Below are 19619 nucleotides of genomic sequence, written 5' to 3' on the forward strand. Positions count from 1 at the left end.
CAGACTGCATTTTGTGCTACTGGTCACTTTCACAGGCTGACGATAGACATCACAGCTTCTACACTGCGTAATGATCTTTTTAAAATAAGAATACAAAAGGGATACAGCACTACACTTACAGAAGAATACATTCAGTTCTGTTAGTTTAAACTGTGATGTCTTCATATATCAACATTTTTAGTGAATCCAGTCAAGTTTTTGGCCATAAATTAATACAATTCAATGATCTTGTATTACTTCTGAAAAGGAGGTTATGTTTTTGTCTCTGCATTTGAATGTATTTCTGTGTAAAAATGGAACATGGGCCTTGTACCTGGGGATTGATATCTATGAGCGTGTGAAAGGTTGCATTGATTGACTTTAATGGAACTGTTAGGCCTTGGCAGAGGTATGAGCTCTACTGAGTGCCCTTGTAGTTGAGAAAATAAATATTATACAGTAAACTTTCATTTTCGAACATTTACGTTCAAACAAGAAGCCACTGTAGACATGTGTTGTCCACTTTCACTATCAGTGAAATGTGTTTAGGATTAATGAGCATTCCTGTTTCCAATCAGATTAAATGGTCAAGAGGACAACCATTGTTATGCAATATAACTCATGATGTGGATTTTCATGGAGGTAATGCTTTGGCTGGACGATATTTCCAAAGATGATATGATAAAGATGATTATATGTTCATAGACAGATTTTTGCTCTTGTGGTTGTGGTTTCAAACTCTTATTTGTTGGCAGAGCATGACAAGCACCTGATAAATATCAAAACATTTTACAGATCTGAGAACAGATAGTGTTTCACCCCCTCACTGTGCTTACTGTGATTTCATTTAGAAATATATTTTAATATTTTGCAGTTTTATTTTATTGCTGTCAAGTAAAATTATATTGATATGATAATTACTGATATTGTATTATTGCCCAGCCCTTGCTAATACTAATGCTTGACCTTGCAGGCTAAAGCATAATGAATATTCAACTGATGCATGTGTTTAAAGAGACACAACCATGATTCTATTATTTAATAGCTTTATGAATTCATTATATTTTGGCTGTGTTTTGCTGTGTGGACTATCAGCAGTCAGGCCCCGTGTGTGTGTGGGGGGGGGGGGCAGAACCATGTCAAAGTCCACGTGCACTGCTCTGGAGGGGCGGGGTTCCTCCTCTGCAGCCTGTCTGCTGATCACATGCAGGGAGCATGGTGTTTGTAATTGCTGCGCAACAAGCGGCGCATGGCTGCTGGATCCCAGCGTGACGCGTGAGGCTTTGTCTTGAAGAGGTTTTGTTTTTTCCTCTGCAAACTGCTGTCAATATTCACTTTAATCAAGCAGAGCGGAGGCTGTTCAGGTTGGTCTGTGAGGAGACGGGAGGGAGCTTTCATCAGCCCCGGCACACACTGCTCTGAAAAGCAGTGCGCCCCTCCCACAGGACCGGCGGAGACGATGATGATGGTGGTGGTGATGATGATGATGATGATGATGAAGGGCTCTCTGACTGTCCCTGTTTGAATTCTTGGACATGAAAGTAGCTTTATGATTGTGAGTAGCCCACAGTCTGCAGGAGGCATCCACACACTTAAGGAATCTGCCAGAACTAATAACTCCTCAGTATTAACTTGCAAACATCCTGGTTGTTGTCGATTATTTGCTGATCAGGATTAAAGTAGAAATTCAGCTGAGAAGAAAGAAAATCAGAAATAATATAAACCCAGTGTTTTCATATAAATGGGTTATCTCCACTAATAAAACGGTCTGGATCATGTGCATGATATTTTCACCATTTGTTCACTTTCAAACTCACAAGTGATATTTTCACTATTTGTCCAACTTGTATACAAACATGTAGAAAACAGCTGATCGACGTGAGACAGGAATAAGACATTATAAATTCCATGTAAAGCTGCTGCGGGTCGATCAGCATGGATTACTTTCAGGCCTACATCCATTCTTCGGCTATTGACAACCTCTCCCTTCCCAGTGTGCATGACTGGAGCTCTCACTAGCGCTGCTAGTGGACAATCAGACCTACACACCCACCCCTAGACACACTCGCATTTCTCATTTCTTACTTCTAGTCTAAATTAGATAGCAAGGCGTAGGGTCGGAGCTCACAGATCACGTAGAATTAGTTTACAGCATTAGCGCTTAGTTCAACAGTCAAATCCGAGATTCAACATGGAGTCCCCGCCAGATCCAGCGAGCGATCCGGGCAACAGCGCCTCGGAGCCGGCTACCCCGGTCAGGGAAACCCCGGTAAACCTGGAGACGCTCCGGAAAGCGGACCATCCAGCCCCGGTTCGAAGACAGACCTGCTCCAGCACCAACAGAGGTAAGCGGACCGCGTTTCGCTTTGGAACACACGCCGCACGAAGGGGTTATTCATTAAAAACATCAAACTTCAAAATGAATTAAATCGCTCCCCCTCATAAATAACAGCGCACCAAACCACAGCAGACACGGCTCTTCATTTAGTGCCACAGCGGCTTGTTTTTCTGTGTTTTTGGCCGGTCGGTGGTGGTGTGCCTCGGTGTGTGTTGCTGGTGCTCCGGCTCCACTGACACCTCAAATCATAGGGGGGGTGATACGGTCACAGATGTCACATTTAAAACCTCTGCAAGATAAATCAATTAGCCAGCAAGTTAAAACTGACCGACAGGAGCTGCTCACGGTGCCAAACGCAGGCCAACCTGTGCGCCCTGACGCGTCATTGTCAAAGTGGCGAAAGTGAACTTTTTGGGAAACTGCGGGCCAGCGTATCGATCAGTCCCCTTTTTCTTGTTCTGACATGTCCTCCCTCCACTATTCGTGGTACGGCACACACACACAAACACACACACACACACACACACACACAGCGTCGTCTGGCTGGCTGGATTTTTTTTTATTTTTCTCCAGCTAACACATCCAGTATGTTCCTGTGTGCCAAAAGGGGAAAAAAGACGCCCCAGCAGCTGTAATTTGTTTAGCGCCAGCTCTCAAAACAGTGTTGCGAGCACGAAGGCGCTGCAGGGCCGGTGCGACCAAGCCTCCACATGTCCAGATAACAATACAAGTAAATACGCTATTATATCACGTTAGCCTCGTCAAATGAAGTGTGTGCGTAATGTCGCTGAGGAGCATTTTACATGATTTATCCACCACGTCCCGTCCCTGTTGTACTGTACAGACAGTATTTAACCACACCCCCCTCTCGGCTGTCTTTACTAACCGGGCTCATCCAAGTTCAGAGAAATACTGATTTCTCTTTTCTGTCTTTCTGCTGATTCCTGACGAGAAGAGAAGCCCCGGAACGCGCGAAGGCGAAAACAGCTGCAGACGTGACAATTAATTCATTGCACGGGTTTTTTGTGTGTGTGTGTGCGCACTCCTCCTGTGCGCAAGGGTATATTTAGAGTGTGATATGATGAATGTGGAATGTAAGCTGGTTATGTAACAGGTTTAGCCATAAACAGGCGAGCAACCGAGAGCAGAAATCACCATCGCGTATCTTTTCCCCCACTTTCACACAAGCAGTTCAGCCCCTTCCAACTCCTGATCACCACAGGTCCGTTCAATTCGATAATAACACGAGGCGGCTGCAGCTGTAGCGAGTGTTTACACAGCAGCAGAGGGGAACTGTGGGACTTTGTGGGCTGGCACAGCCACGCAGCACTTATGTAATCGCGGGGCAAAGACAGGTAGTTGGGAGGCTTCGTGGATTGATTTCTTTTTTCACAAGTCTGACTTTGAGACACTCCTAACCTGCTGACCCATATTCACCCCACCATTTTATGCACATGATTAAAGTGCGTCTGGGAAAGAGAAAGACAGGGAGAGAAAAAAAAGCGCCTTTGGTCTGTTATGTAATGCTGAATGGGTGAAAAAAAACATGTTCGGTGGGACAACATCTGCTGCCTCAAAGTTTCCTTGCTCTGAAACTTTATTCTGACCTTTTCTCAAAGAAAAGGGACGATTGTTGAAAGTGTACGCAGAAGAAAGCTGGAGGAAAAGTTTGGGGAACTTTTTGAAAACTGAGTGCCGGTCAATATGTGTGTGAAACTGGTTGTGACTCATTTTATCAAAATCCTAATAAGTATTACATCCCATGATCCAGTGTGTGACGCCTAATCAAGTTTTCAAAAGCAACATTTTCTGATCTGAACTTTCAGAATCATTAGTTTGTCACCTGTAGCTCTCTTGTACAGTTACATATTGTAACATCAAGCTGTTGTGCTCCGCCATCTGACTCCAAATCATGTGGTTTACAAGTCATTATAATGCTGCTTCAACTGACCTTTGTTTGTTTGAAAATGAACTTAACTCCGAATATATATTTTATATGGCAGGTTATCTAAAATATAGAGGAATATTTAGAATATCGTGGAAGAGAGCAGGAAGACTGTTTAAGAAATGAGGGCTCCGTTGCTTTATTTAATAAAGCGTTCATGTAAAACTACAAGTGTTCCATTCGGAGTAAACTGCACTTGGTTTATTGCAGTGCCACAGTTCAGCGCAGGATTCCTAAAAAAACATAAAACTATAAAAAGGGGTCACAGCAGTGTAACAGTCTTTCTAAGACATTGTTTAGGATTACAGTTCAACGCTCAGACAACACAGCGTCTGAGAGGCGACAGACATTTGCTCAAGCGCAGTTCCCCCCTTTACACCAGCTGTATTAGACTTTCTGTGGATGCACATTTCTTATCCTGCATGCAGAGCGTTTACTGTTTTTAACCCTGAGTGCTAATACCTTTTTTTTTCCTTTTTTCTTTTTTAAGTAGAAACGGCTTACTTCAGCAGAAGCTGTGCTGTAAGACATGAGCAGGTCAGAGAACAGGCCTGGGAGGGCTGGAGATATCATTACTTGAAAGAAGAAAGGGTGTTATTTTCATATAGCAAGATCCCTCAGTTTGCAAATTTGGAAACAATCAATATTAATGGCTTGGTTATGTAAGGTGGTGCTCTCTGCAGAGGCTGGAAACCCCGCAGCCGCACAGGGAAGCTCGGGAGCCGCAGCTCCGATAGGAGCGCCGGTTTCCTGGATCCTCTGTTAACATGACTTTGTTTGAGTATCGATGCCGTGTGTGCATTTGCGTTTACTGTGTTAGTAAAGCACATCAGCCTGTTACACAGAACAAGTGCGTGGTATTGTCTAATTAAAATAAGTCATCTGCACATTGTTTTACGTTGTTTTGAAGAAACAGGTGGAATTTAGGGCTGAAGCCTAAATTAACTTCATGTTGCTTTTGAAGTTGTAGAAGTCGTCACCAGGTTTAGTTCAATTTAGTTTTCTACAGTACTGCAGTGTGTCCTGCTTATTAGTTCCCTCAGTCTCATATCTACATTCAATCTCTTTTGACCTTTTTCACTCTAAATACCAGCTTTCATTCTATGATGTCATAACATTTAGTGCTATCGTAGATTGTCCTATCATGCATCTTTCTTCTAATTTTCTTAAGAGAAAAAGATGAAGCAGTTTTAAGTGATGATTTCTTAGTGGAAAAACCCCTCACATGACACTGCACATTAAAGCAGCTGATCTGATCGAGAAAGGCACAATACAAATATTCAGTCTTCTCTTAACGAACATGCAACCTCACCTTCATTCAGCCCTTTTATTTTGGGTCGAGCGGAATGAGACCTTTTGGCTAGAGTGGCAGCATTTATTTCGTAGTGGGAGACACAAGACGGTGCAGGGACAAAGAGGTAAAAAAAAAAAAAAGGCTTTTTGCACAAAATCTCAGAGAGCTCAAGGGTTGGCACTGGGCTTTCATGCCAGTTGAGTGGACAGCAACATTATTGAGGCTGTGGCATTCTCAAATTCAGTGAATCAGGGCTCTCTGCCCGCTGGAGAGCATAAAGATACAGGTAGTGACTTGAGCCCTCAGCTCGTACAGAGCCGGGAGAGGAACTCAGTTTGGGTCTGCCTTTAACAATATGAAGTTTCAGTCTGCCTACATTATCAATTCTTTAATGTGGCTGCAGTGATAATTTCCTGAGCCCTTTTATTGGTTCCTGTCAGACAGTTAACATTGTTAAATGTTAGCAATCAGCCAATTTGGAGTCAAAACACATTATTTGATCAGTTAGCGCTTGTCTGCCCAACAGCACAAAACACCAGTCAGTGTAAATGATTAAATATAAACAGTGTTCCTTCTCATGTACACTGAGCTGTTGCATTGACGATTACATCATTTCTCAGTTTAGACTTTGGCAGCACTATCTGAGAAAAAAAGTTCTGTTATGAGCCTCAAAGGTCAAATTACATTTGAGTGGCAGTGATATTATCTAAGGAGGATGTACCAGTGAATGTCAACATAACACCAGGATTAGCAGTGAAACGAGCACTGATTCAGGCTTTGTCATGCTGTGTCTCCGAAAGAATAAATAAAATCTACAAAATGATGAAATATTATTCTGGCTCAAATTGTATTTAGGTGAAAGGGAACTATTGGCAGAAATTGAATGTAGAATAATTCTCATGATGTTTTCACTAGTTCATTTCATCTAAATTGTATGGACTGTAGTTTTCTTTACACCAGAAAAGACATTTTATATTCAAATACTTTTTAACATCACAGGGACCCTCCCAACGGAGGCCGCCATGTTTTTTACATTAGTTCAGACTGGACAAACTAAACACCTTTTGAGTTTTCAGGACAATTAAAGGCTACCACAGTTTCTTTTTCATGTTTGGAAGGAGAGGGTGAGGTGAGGGGTGTTCAGCTGCAACATGCCATTTCAACACTAGATATCACAAAATTCTACACACTGCACCTTTAAAATATATATTATTTTATTTAATCTTGCTCCCCTCAGTGGATTTGAACATCTATTAGTATTTTTTTAACTGGTGCAGCTTTGTGTGTATGCATCTAAAAATTCTGTCCAAGTTTTCATAGAAAGTTTGTTTTCATTTTCTAAAATGACTTAGTTGTGATATGAATATCTCAGTTTCACTCACCCATTATTTGTGTTTCAAATCCCGCCTCAAGAGCCTGTGTTGTGGGTAAACATGTCAAACTTAGCAAAAGAAATAAAACACAAGACATTTTATGCGATCTTGTAAAGTAAAAGTTTTGATAGTGCTTGTGGTCAAATAGCAGACATCTGAATGTTTGAGCTCCACTAGCCTGAGTACAAGGCTGGAAGTCGACTGTTATTTTCTTGGTCAGGCGGCTCTAACCACTTTGGTTGAGTTTAATGTAGCAATGCAGCCTCTATGGCGTACTCTCGGGATTTTAAGATTTCTTTGTTTTTTCATCCCTGGAGCATTAAATTTCCATATCTGTCATGTGAAGGTTTGTAAATCACGTATATGTGTGGTGATGTGAAATGGAATGCTGTATTTGGTGGAAGGGAAGTAGCATGAAAGAACTCCTGTGGATTTTATTGTAGGAAGCTGCTTTGTAGACGAACTGTTGGTCTTTCCCTGCCAGTGAAAGTTTACACACTGACAGGACGCTGCTATAGCTGTTGGCAGGCATGCCATCGCCTGAGCTCGCTCCTCACCCATGACTCTCTATAAATCTAAACATCTGGACCAGTAGTTTTAAAGCTAACCACCATATATGCATTAGTATCAACTTTGAGCAATTGTGTTCTTCTGATTTGTATTCTGTGGCGCCTTTAATATGATGCAGAAAGCTTGATTTACTGAGGTTCAAGTGATTTGAGTCCATGTGCTTTCAATCACTGCAGGAATTTTCTCAAGTGCAACAGTTGTACAAGTTGTTAAACTGGCGCTGGCACGTTTAAAAAAAAAAAAAAAAAAAGAAAGTCCGTTACACAGCTCAGGATTCACTCAGTAGATGCTGAGCAAAAAATTCAAGGATTTGAAAAAGTAATATTTTAACTAAATCTCTACTGCAGGGACACATTCTGCAGATGTTCTAGTGTGTGTTAGTCTATCTTTTAAAAACATTAGTGGATTTTGATTACAGGCAACGCAGTGTGAAGCCTAATTAATTAAAGAAAAGTTTAGAAGTCAGAGCTAACTTAGACCAAGTATGAAACTTTGGGTCTTGCGGGACAGTTTATTTTGGAGTTTGAGTCACCAGTGGCTTAACTGGGGCTGGCAAGGAAGTTTCAGCTGGTGACAGACACCAGATTTGATGTGAAATCTCCAGTGGTGAACGATAGCTCAGATCTATGGCCTATTTGCAGAAGTTTGTATCTTAGATAGAAAAGCCTGAATAGTAATGACCGGAAATACTCCAGATGAATTATTGGAGGGCGTTAAAGGAGTCTAAATTTAATGTGGTACACTGCGACCTAAGTACTGGCGTTGTGCGGCTCTGTTTCTCTTTGATATGAAAAGGGCCCCTCAGAAGAGGCCTAGAGGGACAGAAGTGGTGAGAGGGGCCTAAAGGATCACTCTGAGGAATTCTTATGCCTCATATAGGGCCAAGCCTTTCACATCTCCCCGAGTGTTGGAGGTTGCAAATGCTCCAGAGCAGGTAGGTAAGCCCCTCACATTAAAAATCCCAGCGCTCATTCTGTAGCTTTGACCAGCTGTATGTTTCAAACCATCACCCCTTAAACCGGGGACGCATACCGTACGCTCATGCTGCTTCAAATCATCTGTGGCAAGTCATGTAAACCCAAAGCACTCAGAGAAAATATATATTTTTTAATGACTGATTCCTCACTGTTTAACACAGGCCGCAGAGAACTGACGTGTTAAACACTTGAGAGACAAATCAGAATGATCTCTCTGCCACCGAGGTTCCCCCCAGACGTTATGTGCGTGTGCACACTTTGAAACAGGAAGAGGTTACGTTGTAAAATCTAATGTATGTTATTCAAACAGCACACCTCAAGAGCCTCTTAACCGTTATTTATCGCGCTTTAGGCTAAATGGCCCTCGTGGCTGCTCAGTTGTAAAGACTCTTATGAGAGCAGGGATACAACATCCCACTACGATGAGAGGGGAAATATCTGTTGCATATTGTTGTCCGTCTAGCACAGACGAAGAACCGAAGCGAGACTGAAGACTCCGTGTGCTTCCTCTTAAGTCAGAGTAATAAAAATGTAATTTAACAGTGCCATCTTTTATGTATTCGCTCTGTGTGTTAGTTATACATAGACCAGAGGAGGTGGAAACTATTGGTTTTGTTTCAGATGAAGTCTGGAGAATGTGTGTTTTTCCTTTTTTGTAAATCTCTGCATAATTTTTTCACTGAATCTGATGTGGCTGTTTTTCGTCTGCTCGATGTAAAATAGTGTTTTCAATTCTTCAAATTCAATCAATTAAAATCCAATGCAGAGTTGCAGGAGCAAAGCATGTTCAAGCGCATCGGCTCGGATTTGCTTCGGCTGTGTCACATGAGGTCTGGTAACAATATTGAGGAATCACATACTGTGCCGTCATTTCTGTTACATCAGAGACTGTTACTTAACAAAGTTTATTCTTCACCTGGCATAAACAAAAAACTTTTGGAGCTAAAAAACAACTAGGAAATCAGTGTCATTTCTGTTGGCTTGATTATTTATATTGGAATAACAAGTGCAACTTAATCTCATAAATAAAAAAGGCAGAGATACGGATCCGTCCCCTCCAGGTACTGCCGCCACTTAATCGAATTAGCTCCACTCTCAGGCTTGACGGGCTCTTCAAACACCCCTGGTGACTTCTGAGTGCCGATTACAATCAGCTACTATTTTCAGCCTTTGATTAAAATCTTGTGAGGTTGGACAGAATTTTTTTTCCGAGAGTAGAAGCAACTAATTATTAACATCGCATCCCCTCTCTCTCTCTTTTTTTTTTCTTTTACCAGTCATAGAGGGCCAGTGGGCTGGAGTAGTTAAACAACACCCATAAGTATTAATCATGTTGGATCACTCGGTGTGAAACTATTAGCGTGATCTCATACTACTTAATGTGTTGTCCAAACAAATATCTTGACTGAGTCGTATTGTGAAGCATGGAATATTTAAATCAAAGCCATCAGTTGTATTTGTTTCACACTGTAACATTGAGTCTTGTGTTTGTGGTGAATTGTAACTCTGCAGTCTTTGTGAAATAATGAAGTTGTATGTCGACTTTTCAAGCAGCAGACGACAATAATGAACACAACTCCTTTCACGTAAAATAATAGAAGATGATCACAATTGTTTGTACCTCACACAGCGTGTCATCGAATCATTGTAACGTGCCCGACAAAGACAATTCTGCTCTTTTGTTACTTTTGAAATGGCCGCGTTTGAATATGAATAAGTCACTAATGAATATTTGGTTCTCGCGTGTGTCGGAGGATTGATTGCTTTAGGAGGCGTGTTAAGAGTGCGCCACGATGGGCCTCAATCAGCGCGCCAACACCGCCGTGCTGCCTTCTGACAGTGATTGAACGACACTCTTCACCACGTGTGATACACGAATCCTGCTCTCGTTCGCTGACAAAAATCATCTGTCTGATCAATCAATATTTGGGGCTTTATTTTACTAATGTCGTGCTTAAGAGGCAATAATTAACGTCATGCTCGGTTGTTAAAAGCCTATTTTTATGTGACAGACAGAAATAGACGTACAGAAATAGGCAGATGAAGGCCTGTGGTTGATGTTGATCGTGGCATATTGAGCAGGCGCTCCTTATACGCTGAACTATGAACTTTTCAAGAACTTGAAGCTTTTTTCATTGCACGATGATTCCTGTTGCTTTCAAGTTATGTTAATTTACAAATCCAGTTATTTCTTCTCTACTTTCAACAATTTTTGTTTTTGCCTAATGTTGAATACTTTTATCAGCCTTTTGTTGAGGATGTAACTTAGTTTGCGTAATTGAAATATAGTATGAAACAGTTTAACTGAGGGAATATTCATTCGATGTCATCTTGTGTTAAACAAGTGTGGCTTGTGATGCTCATTAATTTCTGCTTGCTCCACTTGCGGTGTTTGGGCTCTCTTCGCTGGCTCAGTGCCACAGTGTCTTCTGAAAGAGCCACTTCATCTCTGTCAGGGGCAGGTGGAAATTTGCTGCACACTTCTAATTGGACAAAGTGCCTTTCAAACTCTGAGCCGTCATACACCAATCGCATTATCATACAGACCAGGTGTCAACAGAGGTTTCCACCTCCCTTTTCCCCTCCTGCTCTCTGCTGCGTCTTTGGGTCGACTCAGATTCTCCCTGTACTGTGCCACTTTTCAAACTCTCCGCCGCCTACTGGCTCAATGCATGATGAGCCTTTTGCAGATTAATTAATTTCAAGAGCACTTTTTAAAAAACTTTTATTGTGTAGAGCAACATTCAGACAAAAAAACATCATCCAAGTCCTGCGTGATCAAAGTTAATTTCAAGTAATTTACCAGATGATGCTTTTTTCACCAGCTGAATATCTTTGCACAGGTCTTTCTTTAGTTCAGAGCCTTAAATGGTAATAGCCTGGTCATCTTTAGTCTCAGACACAGAAACGTTTGCACCAGCCAGAAGCAGAATCTGAGGCTGCAGGCGAGCTCACAGGGGCTTTAAGGTCTGCAGTGTAGCTCGGGGCCAGACCTCCCCGCGCTTTGTAAAAAACGGTAATCGTTGAAATCGTCAGATCAGTTCTTCATTTAACAGGTAACCAGTGAGTAGAGCAGCACTTTGAGTGAAGTTATTTTGTCCGTCTGGTTCAGTTAAAAGCATAACTACTGAATTTTGAATGAGCCAGGGAAGTGAAACAGCCTCATGATTGATGCCAGAATTTTTTTTTTTTGTCCAAACATGGCGAGATGAAAGACTTTCTATTTGTATCATTACAGATTAATTATAGAAGAAGCTCAAGTGCTAAAAAATGAAGTCATGTTTTAGATCCCCATTTTGTTTTTCTGGACACTGTGAAGTTAAACCTGGAAGAGGATCGTCTTTTGTCAAAAGACCCTGGTCGAAAATGAGAGAATGAAGAGACGCGCTCAGTGCTGATGCCTTTATAGTCTCTGGCCTTCAGGTGTGCATTTGTTGTATTATCAGTGCAGCAGTTACAGCAAATATTTTCTGTTGATATGGAAAGCCGGGGGCATGTAAATGGAAAATAAGATACGGCATAAAAATTAATATTTAGCAAAAGCACAGGTAATGTTGTTTGAAGCATGTGAAGTAATTGTGTAAGAGGTTGAGTACAAGCTGAAACGATTACAGAGTTTTTACACATCTCTTTTTCTTTTACGTGCCCCACTATTGGAGTCGGTCAGAGCCAGCTGTGCTCAGTATCCATGGCTACATTAAATCTAAAAGAATGATCGTTGACTCTGGACCTGATTTTTTCTTTGTTGAACAAAGCTTTACTTGAATTAAGGACAACATTAGTATTGTGCATTTAAAGATGGCTTTTAAATGCTGCTCACAACTCGGGTTTGGTATAGTTTTTTACTTGATACTTATAAATTACATCAGTGCTTAAATGCTGCTGGAACTAAACAACAGCTTTTTTATTGCTAAGGTGAATCAGGAGCTGAAATTTAACACAAACCGTTTTAAGTATATTAAACTTAAATAAAGAAATATGAACGAAGTTGAAGAAATTTGAATGACGATCATTTTCAAACCTCTTGAAAACAATTTTACATAACAAAATCAGATCATAATGTATAAAACCTAAGCCAACTACAATAATTAAACACTTTATAACTGTTTCAGTGCAGCAAAACACTTCAGCTCCAAACTCGTCATGTATTGTCTCCTCCTGCAGGGGCCAGGGACGCCCACGCTGGTGGCTGATGTGCTTATCATGGGGTCACACCAGCAGCCAAACGTGGAGCTTTGTCATGTTTCTCCCTTTAGATGCAATTGTTGTCAAACATTTGCTGCACATCCTGGTTTTGGATATACAGCCACACTTTCGACAGTTGAGCTTTAGGCATGTTGTGTAAACTTGAAATTGGCGTAGCCACTAATTAACTGAAGGCTTACGTTACGTTCTGCCACAGCCATGTAGAGAGTGTGTTGCCAGAGTGAACTGTAACGTGACAGACACATGCTGTGATGTTTATGTCGCCTGTATTACGGCAACTATTTCAGTAAATAGTGGAGGCACCAAAATGTGGCACAGGAATCTGCGTTGTGATTCGGTCCGATCGTTTCCAACTGTGTATGAATTCAGGACCCGACCTTACCGACAACTTTGCACCTGGATTGTTTCCACTCTCACTCTTGTGGTGGAGCGCTGTTGAGAAAGCAAAAGTTTAGGAATTCAGAGGAAGAACCGCAGCAATTTATCACAGTGTTTTCTGAGCATTGGAAGGCTTAACCAGTTGCATATAGTGACATATACTTTATCACTTCTCTGTCCACACACTGGGCAAACATGGCAAAATCTTGGCATACTGTATTGCCTGTCTTGTCTGCATGTCATCAGCAAGGATGTATTATCATGTGCTGATTTGATTCTGGGCAAAAAAAGTGGACAGGAGAGATTGATGGTGGTGTCCCCAGTCAGACAGATAACACCTGATTCTGCCTGCAGGGGGTTGGTCTGGCACACTCCTCCCCTGCACCTCAGACGCTGCGCTGAGGAGGTGAACCGTTTGTTCACTCAAATTCAGGGCCACATTCACAGATGATCCCAGGACGATTGAGCCAATGTGGCCCCGAGCACTCTGCACCACATGATCCATGCATCAGCCACACCTGGGAGAAATCCACACAGGCATGGGGGTCATTTGTTTAACACAGGTGCATCATGTATCTCAATGCACTCGATGCACACATGGTTGAAAGCACGCTCAGAGACACACGCATGCCCGATTGCACACAGATACACAAGTGTTAATGAAATGCTGTCTGCGCACATGGTTTGACAGTGTATTGGAAAACTGTCAGCAGTGCAGCACCTTTTGTTATGACCTGATGTTGCTGTCACTTATATACCATACTAAAATTGTATTAAAAAGTATGTACTTGAAGGCACACTGTTGAAAGGCGTGCACTGAGGTATGACAGATTGCAGCTGTTTTTGTTTTTGAAGCAGCTACTTAGTATTTTATAACTAACACATATGTTAAACTAGGATGGCACTTGGTAGAGTACGTTCCTCCTCCTTATGAAAGCCAATTTAAATCAGATCCTGATATTTATTTAGATCTGCACCAAATTACGCACATAAATAACAGTTCCCTTAATTATGCCTTTTTCTTCCGTCAAGATCACACCAAGTTTTGTGGAAATCTGTTCTGCAGTTTTTGTGCAGTCCAGTGGACAAACAAACCAACAAAAAAATGGACGAGGGCTAAATTACAACCTCTATGTATTTCTTCCCAATGATTTAAGAAGTTAATCAGTCAAAAAGGAAGTTAAAAGTTTTTCAAAAGTATAATTTATATAGAATAATTTATTGGTCTAACCTCTTGTCTTAAAAAAGCAAAAACAAAAGCAGTCCAAACTTTCTGTGTGCAAAAAAAAATAAACAAAGATGAAGTACTGTGCAAGCTAGCATGTCACAAGTCAACCACAGCTATGCATGTGCTGTCATTTGAGGGCGGTGTGTGTGTGTGTCTTTGACTAATGGTCCTCTAGTTACAGATGTAGTATTTTTGCTTCCCCATCACCAAACAGAAAGTCCAAACTGACTCTCTGGCTCCAGTTCTTCAAATTAAAGGATTTGTCTGTTTTCGTCTGTGTTCAATAATTGGAAATGATGTACTTTGGACTTTTTCGTTTGACAGAAATGTAATTTGAAGAAGGTTCTGGTTAAATTCTCAATATTTTCAAAAATGTAAAGACTGAACAACTATTAACAGAAAAAGTAATTGAAAGATGAAGCTCTTGTGATTTGAAATGCACAATAAGAAGAGTTATAATCATATTGGCATCGAGCTCAATGATTCCCTGCTCTGACTGTGCCATATGGGAAAAAAAAAAGCTCTTCTGATGCTGCAACATTATTTGTTAGCATTATTTGTTAGCATTATTTACCAACCTCAGTAACATCTGAGTGGCTTATGATGCCCACGTATCAAAGTATACGCTGCTACATCCTCAAACAGACATACAGAGGAGCAAAACAAATTGTCTGTTTTTTATTCAATAACAAGGTGTGCGGCACAGGTTCCCAGTGTGTGAAGCAGATGGTGAAAGGCTAGTGTATAATAGATCTCAATATTAACTGCAGCACATGCTGGGCGTGTTGGTGGATGGCACACAGCAGAGTAAAAGAGAAGGGATGACCTTCTGTCCCATCATTTACCCCCTTGTGCCCCCCATACCGCTCTCAAATTACTTTGTTTCAGCCAATTAAAGCAGCCGGCTGAGCATCTAGCAGACTGCCATTTTTCGCTCACCTGGACCCATGTGACATTATCGTTCCGTCATTGGGAGAGATGGCTGTGAGTGGGAATCTCCGACATGGCACCGTGCCACCTTAGACCCTGCAGTGTTCACTGAGATTAATGCAGCGACTGTCCCTCCTCCGCCTTGCGAGGATCTCAGTCAGCCCTCTCACCTGTTCTCATTGACGGGACACAGCTCCTCACCGCATGAACCGATGAGGAAATGACTGGTGGCGATAACAGGGTCCTACGCAGACAATAGATGGATGGTGAGGGATATTTTCTGAAACGCCTCTGCCAGTGCACAAAATGATCGGTTTCTGAATGTGCAAGGAATCTATTGTCATCAAGTTGCCTTGTCGTTGATCAAGATAGCATATGCTGAGAAATGGCCACCCACCCAAATCCTTTAATGGCTCAATAATAGAAAGAAAGACAGCAGACACAACAATACCATGGCATGGGATGAATGAAGGACTGGAGTATGTGGTGTTTAACAGCCATACGAGCACAGATTATGTGCTTGAAGGGGCTGAATTGAGTGCCAGCAGTGACAGTTGGGCTGGGAATTGAGTGTGCCTGGGACGTGCGGCTTGACTCCGCTCGGAAACACCACTGGGTCCAGGGCTCATCTCTGTAGTCCTCCCCCCCCCCCCATCCTTCCCGTAAAGGCATTGTGGCCTGTCGTTTGCTCTGCTTCACCGGGGGAATGGACGGGCCCCTGCTCCCGCTTGATGAGCACTCACTAATGGCTGCTTCTTTGAAAGCTGACGGGCCCGTTTGAGGAGGAGTGTCTTTTACTTCTCTCCAGCTTGCCTTGGCTTGGCATTCATCAGGCTGCCTGGCTTTGCTGTCCTGCCCACATGATGGTACGCCAAGGGGCTGAAACGTCTGTCATTTGTTTTACTTTCAAATAAAAGTTGATGATTTACCAATAAAAAGTAAAAATAGACTTTTGATGATGTCTGGAGGCATATGGGGAAAGTGTTGCAATAGCGACATTTTCAGCACTTTGTCAGGCTGGAAATAATAAAGACAAAGTAAATTTGTCTTTTTACTTTTATTTGTAGCTCCTATGATAAAAACTCTATGGATGGCCACAGTTTCCTGTAAAGTGAGAATAGAAAGTGATAGATATTGAAATATGGGCTCGTACTCGAGGCTGCATTACATTCATTTCACCAAGCTTCTTTATTGTGTGATTCAGTATCAGTTCTTTGCCAAAATGATTTCATGAAAAAAAACACACACACACTCACACACACACACACACATTTGCATCCGCCGACATTCCTTTCTCATTTAACAAAAAGGTATTTTTACTGTGTCTGCACAAGAAGGGATTCAGCAGCAGCAGAGCAGCAGTCTTGAGAAGACATATTCTTAACACAGCTCAGAACTGTGAGGTCTGTAATAACAAAATAAGCAGCTGTGTTTGAAATCAGGCCCTTTGACACTTTGCATTATACTGGCTGTTAATCCTTTATAGCTGAAAATGATATACAAAAAAAAGAAAGATAACCAACGGCAGTCTCAAAGGTGTAGGGTTATATTTTTATGAAGACATCCACACTACGGGATGAGACATGATGTCTTCACTGCCAGTTATCAGCTGCGTATCTTTCCCCTGCCCTCGACCGCTGCCCTGTCTCTTCACCCCAGAGGGAGCCGATGTTCCCGTTGCCTTCCTGCTCACTGGCGTACCAGTCTCCAGCTTCTGGAGACTCCATTAAGAAGTTGAAGTCGTCCTTGGAAATCTCCTCCCTATAACTTCCCTTGTCTTCACTCACTGTAGTACCTCTCACCCACTCTGTTTCACGTGCGCTCTTCTTTTTTTTTCTCCCCACTTGAAACTAGGGCGAAGGTCAGAATGGCAAATTTGATATAAGAGCCGACGTGCTTCCGTGGAGCACCTTGTCAACTCAAAACAATAGGTTTGCAGGAGCTGTTGTGCCGTATAAAGAATGTACGCATATTTCCAGAGAAATGTCCTCCGCCAGACGTTCCCAAAAGAGATGAGAATATTTGTCTGCATACATTTTTACCGGTCCTGGCCCAGTAGAAAATGGAGGTTGAAGTAAAATGAATTAGTTTAACATGTGAGCAAATAAGTTATTTCACTTGGGAGAAGTCGTCCAATTTGCATGTTAGAACCTTTTATCCTTGTGATTTTTGATTTGGTCATTATTCGCTCAAATGGTCTCATTCTCTGGTCCATTTTGTTCAGCTCTTGTTGTTACGCTCAAACATATAATGTTATGGCTCTATCAGTCTGAACATAATGTCTATGAAGAAGTAACAGATGTTAGAAGTTGCATAATGCCAAGAAAAAAAGCAGCTGGCTGTGGTGTTTTACAGCGGCGTGATCAAATAGTTTTAATTTGATCTGAACTGTGCCTCGGTGCTATCACTGAGAGGTCTCTTGGTCGGAGCTTACAAAGCGAGAGAGTGTCATGGAACAGGTCAGGATGAATGGAGACAAGAAGCAGTCAGATCCAAATATGCAGGTCAACTGTGCAGTTGTGTGTATTTTTTATTCTGATGGAAGAGCCAAAGTAATGAGGGCATGGCAATAAATCAAGTGAGGTTTTTCGAGGCAAAGGCCATTCATTTTCTTCCTAGACACAATCTTGAGGTATTTCGAGAGACAGAAATACAGAAGAAGAAAAAAACATGAGCTGGAAATGGATGGATGTTAATATAACTGCTTTATTCATTCCCATTGTCAGAGATCTCTGCACCAACCAGTTGTCGCTGTTGTCACAGGCAGTTTCATCTCAAATTAAATTCATTTGGATATGACATTTTAATTGGAACACTATTCCCATTAATTGAACAAATTAGAGAGAGTCTGTTGGGGGAAAGGTAATCTCTGGGAGAGATGATTTGGAATTCACAATTTAGAATTAAAAATCAGCTGCTCGGCTTTGTTCGTGTGGCAGCCAGTTTGCGGCAGTGTGCGCAGGCAGAGCGTCTCAACGGCACTCAGGGCTCACATTGTCTTCATTAAAAGCGATTAAGGAATAGGTCAATTTAGTGCGCTTGGCTGGCTGGAGCTGTGCATTTCCTCCTATGAAATGTCTTTGTCTTCATCCGGCTGGGCTCTGTGGGCTCGGGCAGTCACTCGAGCAGCAAATGTGACCCGTCACTATTTTATGCATGTTTACATGTCTGATTGAACATCTCAGTGAGTCATGGCGGTATCATTTAAAATGTTGTCATTTTGTTTTTATGTGTGTGCACATGTTGGGCTTTTCATGCTCCTGTGCTGTTTCAGCACGCGTGCCGTCTGGGTACTGATGACTTGCTGTCTGATTAGCAATGAAATGTGCTGTTCACCCTGCAGCTCCAACTGCTGTGCACCATTAATTACGCAAATAAAAACGGCCTTGAAGTATGTGTGGCTGATTCCATAAACACATGTGGATACAGAAATATTCTCCAAATCAAACATGAGGCCTCTGTGACGGTCCAGGCTGAGTGAATGGTGATTGTTTAAGGCTGGTTGGAGGTTTTTACCATGGTTGTTCATTAAAATATTAAGTATTCACTCGTTTTCACATCTGGAAGTTGTGATCATTGTTTGAACCAAGGTTCATGTCTTGTTACATTGTTTCCATTTGATCCCGTTAGTTTTGCTTTCACATTGGAGCGCGCTAAATTCTTTTAATGTATTTTACAAATGTATGTTTTCACATTCGTGTCTGTGTCTACCTATACTTGACATTTATTGGTCTGTAGACAGCATGCGTCCGACATCAGCGCGTTGTCTATTCGGCTATTGCATTTGCTTTTTTAAATTAAAGGTTCAGTGTGTAGAATTTTGTGAAACTGCATGTTGCAGCTGAATACCCCTCAACCCACCCTCCCCTTCCAAACATGAAAAAGAACCTGTGGTAGCCTTCAGCTGTCATAAAAACTCAAAAGATGTTTAGTCTGCCCAGTTTGGACAACTGTAGAAAGGTTTATATAAAGTATTTAAATATAAAGGTCTCATACTAGGATAAAGAAAACAACAATGTGTACACTTTAGATTAAAACATTATTCTATATTCAATTTCTGCCAATAGATCCTTTAACCTAAATATTACACGCTGAACCTTTAAGTGAATAGGATTATTTTCTTTTGAATGGAGGAAATGTGTTAATGTACTGTGTAAACTTTCACTTCCTCCCCATTAACGTCTGTTTAGAATAGAGCATGTGGTATCGCAGTGCTTTGGAGGTACCCATTGGACAGTATGTGTCAAATTTTTTATTTCAGAATGTCAGGTGAGATGCACTGGCAATTTGGCCGGGTGACAAAATCCAGTGCCAGGAGGAACCAGGTGGAGATAAATGTTGCACATATGTCACCAGATTATAAAGAAATGTGTCTATTCATCCGGCGTGTGCAAGAAAAAA

The 19619-nt window shown here is 41.7% G+C and overlaps 1 protein-coding gene across 1 annotated transcript in view; it reads left to right on the top strand.

The window, feature by feature from the left end:
• Positions 1 to 2016: 2016 nt before the first annotated feature.
• The window catches only part of roraa (RAR-related orphan receptor A, paralog a), a 173545-nt gene continuing 155942 nt past the window's right edge, over positions 2017 to 19619 (top strand). Inside the window, exon 1 of the mRNA XM_020079419.2 lies at positions 2017 to 2324. Coding sequence (XP_019934978.1) covers positions 2171 to 2324 — 154 coding nt within the window. The 5' untranslated portion in view covers positions 2017 to 2170. The remainder of the gene's footprint in view (positions 2325 to 19619) is intronic.

Source organism: Paralichthys olivaceus, chromosome 7, assembly GCF_024713975.1.
Source record: "Paralichthys olivaceus isolate ysfri-2021 chromosome 7, ASM2471397v2, whole genome shotgun sequence".
Taxonomy (NCBI): Eukaryota; Metazoa; Chordata; class Actinopteri; order Pleuronectiformes; family Paralichthyidae; genus Paralichthys; species Paralichthys olivaceus.